General features: G+C 32.8%; 1 protein-coding gene across 1 annotated transcript; it reads right to left on the reverse strand.

Annotated features, from left to right (window-relative positions):
* Positions 1 to 253: 253 nt before the first annotated feature.
* Positions 254 to 3571, reverse strand: LOC127126130 (aquaporin SIP1-2). The gene is made up of 3 exons (XM_051055002.1): positions 3091 to 3571; positions 1731 to 2003; positions 254 to 656 (listed from the first exon to the last, which is right to left on the reverse strand). Exons 1-3 carry the CDS (start codon positions 3403 to 3405, stop codon positions 501 to 503), a joined length of 744 nt encoding a protein of 247 aa, XP_050910959.1. The 5' UTR covers positions 3406 to 3571; the 3' UTR covers positions 254 to 500.
* Positions 3572 to 3783: the final 212 nt, after the last annotated feature.

Below are 3783 nucleotides of genomic sequence, written 5' to 3' on the forward strand. Positions count from 1 at the left end.
AATTGAATAATTATTTTTAAAAGTGGCCCAAATTCTTAACAATTTTTCAATTATATCTTGTGCGGGCAAAAACTAATCTCTCAAATCAAATAGTATGGACCACAATCAGCGCAAGACTCCATGAAGAAAAACAGAGATCTGAATTTCATTTCATGGTTTCAAATTTTTTGAATCTTTCTATTACATAAAATGGACCTAATAATAAATATATACACACAAGTTAACAGAAAATAAACTAAAATACAATACCAAATTTCGAAATAAAATTTTCCTTCCAATTATTCCCTTCCATTAATTTTTTGTTACAATGTTATCCTTCCCATCCAATCAAATAACTTTGTTTTGTAAATAATCGGATAAAATTTTACAACTTCTATTATTTTTATCGACAAATGTCTCGACTCTATTTTAAACGCTCAAAAAGGAGGAAGGAGGAAGAGAAACAAAAAGAAGTTTATTAATGCAGTTGCATGGAGGATGATTATGTTATACCCTCTTGTTCAAGCTTTTTTCTGTTTGACTACTTTTGGTGGAGCAGGGAAGACAGCACGAAACAACCAAGCAGCAAGTATTGCTCCAATGAATGGACAAATCCAATATACATAGAATTGATCCCATGTGTGGTGCCAGTTGTCTAAATATGCCCAACCATATGCCTGCAAAATAATAATGCACCATATGAATAATTAAAGTATCAAACACTAACACAGACACACTAACACAAACACCAAATACAATACTATCCGTGTCACGTAAGTGTATTTTGAGATCAAATACAATCACGTGTTTCAGTGTCATGTAAGTGTTGGACAGACATAATAGTACATGTCAAATATGTGTTTAATACTATGAAATCCTGAATTCAATACGGGACACAATGCTGACACTTTGAAACCATAATATGTTAAAATCATAAGACATCGATACCGCTACATAAAAAAATAGTATTTGACCTTCATTTATTCATCTACTATTAAAAGAGTTTAAAATATCTTAATCAAATGTTTTAATCCTTTGTTAATCAAAATTGTTTCAAGACATGTTTAAGCCTTTAAGATGTGTGAAATTTGTCTAAAAAAAAGTATAAGGTGTGTTGAAGCAAGGAAAATAAATTTTTTGAAACACTTGTCTGAATTGTTGACATCTTGACATTTGTCGTATAAGTGTTATACGGGTGTCATACATCTATTCAAAGAGTGTCACGGAAAGGAAAAAACTATTTATTTATGAGTTTCCAACATGTACCGTACAAGTGTCATACAAATATCGGGGTGTCGGTGTATGTGCTTCGTAGCTTTAATATGGGGTACAGTGTTACGTAGAAACACATATACGACCAACAGTAAAGTATTCCTAAGTTTTATACAAATTCAATAAAGCAGCCTACAAAATGGTTGATAAGCAGCTTATTTAGAACAACAATGAGAAGATTCAACACTTTTATAACATAAAAGCTAAAAAAAGGTGAAGGAATCATTTTAAAAACAATAAAAGTTATGGTGACTAAGAAATCCTGATATGTTCCAGAATAAAGATTTCAAAACAGAACAGTTTCAAACTTTAGGCACATATAAGAATCTAGTCCTGAGAAAGGAATTTAAAAGAGTTTTCGCCACCCTCGTGATAGGAAGATGATGCACATTGTACGCAAACCGGTACAGGTAACACAGGCTATTCAGACAAGAAAAAAAAGGGTAACAAATGGTGAATGTGAAAAATGAATCACTTACAAGGATAGGATTCATGGACGGTCCGGTGTAGGCAGAACCGGCGACGATCACAGCCACGGTGGAAATAGACATCATCAAAGTCTTCAGGAACTCGCTACGAGGACCCTTGATTATGATGAAGAGAACGACAAAAGTGATTACAAATGTCAACACTCCTTCTGCAATAGCTCCTGTATGCAAATCAACCTTCAAAACGGGTCCACCAATCATGTGCCTATATTTTGGCGGCATTACTTCCATAATTGCCATAGCACCACCCACCGCACCTAACGCCTGCGTAACATCACTCATTAAAAATTCATTTCAATCAATATAAATATTAATACACAGAAACCAAACACAGGTCACGAGATAACCAAATAGAGTCGTTTAAATCACGGTCAATGTTTTTACGTTATGCTTCATAAAAATCTGTGAGTCCTGCTACTACAATTGTCGTGTAGTTGAAGAAATTTCCAAAAATGCTTAAATATTGCATAAAATTTGAACATTAAATCTACATGTATCCTCCTGTCAGACAGAATCAAGATCAAGACCGAAAGAGTAGTAACTATATGACATCAATCCAAGTGATTTATCTTTTATACAAAGATCTCTGCAAAAGAGTATCCATACAACATGATTTCACTAGGCCAACCTATTAGGTTTCTCAAAATACATATAACACCATATCTTTAAGCACGTGTTCAGATTAACACTTAGTTTGAAGAAATCCCATCGTGTCACTGTGATTTTGACAAAAGTTACACTCAAAACAACAACAACCGAGTCTTATCTCGCTACATGGATCAACTTCAGCATAATATTCTATCCAGAACCATGTTTCTATCCAAATCGTTAATCTCGAGATCTTTCTTAATAACCTCTCACATTTTTTCTAGGTCTTCATCTACCTCTAACTGATTAACTTTTCTCCATCTGATCTACTCTTACCATAGAAACTTCAATAAAATTACGCTATCATCATCATTTCGTCAAACTTATCCTAATCTACAAATTACCGACACGTCAACACGGATAATCACAAATGTCAGTTTCATGTCAACACAAACAAGTTCAAGACACAAGACACAGAACGCGCCTTCAATATGAAGTATCAGTGCTTAGTAACACCAAACATATACTAAGATTCTTAAAATTACAAACATATACTATACCACCCATGTTGCTAAAGTTCCAATCTTGATTCTGTTCACAGATTCCTTTAATCAATTAAAACTTTGCACTTATGCAAGATTCATGAATCTCATCACCCAAAAAAGCACCACTAACATAAAAGTAAAAAAAAAAAAAAAGCAACAACTTTTACAACACAAAACCATAACCCTAAATGTAAAAATTGAAAATTGAAAAAAAAAACCTGAGCGGGGAAACGAAGAGCCATAGAGAAAAGGGTATCAGAACCAAGACCAGCAGCATAGAAAGAAGCATTTCCTGTAGGATTGAAACTGGCACCACCCATGGCATTACCAATAGCAGTGAAAGTGAATATAATAACAAAAATTAATAAAGTAGTGATTATAATAAAAGGGTAATTAACACCATTGTAAGACACAAATTCAAGATTAAAAGCTTTCAGAATTTCTGTGGTGACTAATCCTAGGGTTGAAGAAATGAAAACCCATATAAATGTTAATACTGCATCAGCAATTGCTAATAGTATTGCATTCGCCATTTTTCTTTCTTCAATTGAATCTCGTTCTACAATATCATATCAAAGAAAGTTATGATTTTTGGTTTTGGTGAGAATTGATAATGATGATGATGAAGAAACAAAGTGACAAAAACAGAAAAGGAAGAAAATGATTGTGAATTAACAAATCAGATTCAGTTATTATGTTGAGATCGAATGGTGTATATTTTAAATTAAATATTTTATATTTAAATTGTTATTTTTCTTCTTATTTTGAAGTGTAAGTTACTAATTTGTTGATTGCATGCAACTAATGACAGGTGAATGTTGCGATCAGAATTCATGTCGGTATGCCATTTTATTTGGAGATTAATTATTATAAATTGAGAGATAAGAGTTTAAAGGTAGTATGTAGACACT

This window comes from Lathyrus oleraceus, chromosome 1, assembly GCF_024323335.1.
Source record: "Lathyrus oleraceus cultivar Zhongwan6 chromosome 1, CAAS_Psat_ZW6_1.0, whole genome shotgun sequence".
NCBI lineage: Eukaryota > Viridiplantae > Streptophyta > Magnoliopsida > Fabales > Fabaceae > Lathyrus > Lathyrus oleraceus.

Bases quoted from the DNA above. Each gene is read 5' to 3' on its own strand.
- LOC127126130 (XM_051055002.1), bottom strand. From the start codon at position 3,405: ATGGCGAATGCAATACTATTAGCAATTGCTGATGCAGTATTAACATTT. The intron at 2,004-3,090 runs GTTTTTTTTTTC...GATGTTACGCAG, and splicing joins CTCTTCGTTTCCCCGCTCAG to GCGTTAGGTGCGGTGGGTGG. The intron at 657-1,730 runs GTAAGTGATTCA...ATTATTTTGCAG, and splicing joins CGTCCATGAATCCTATCCTT to GCATATGGTTGGGCATATTT.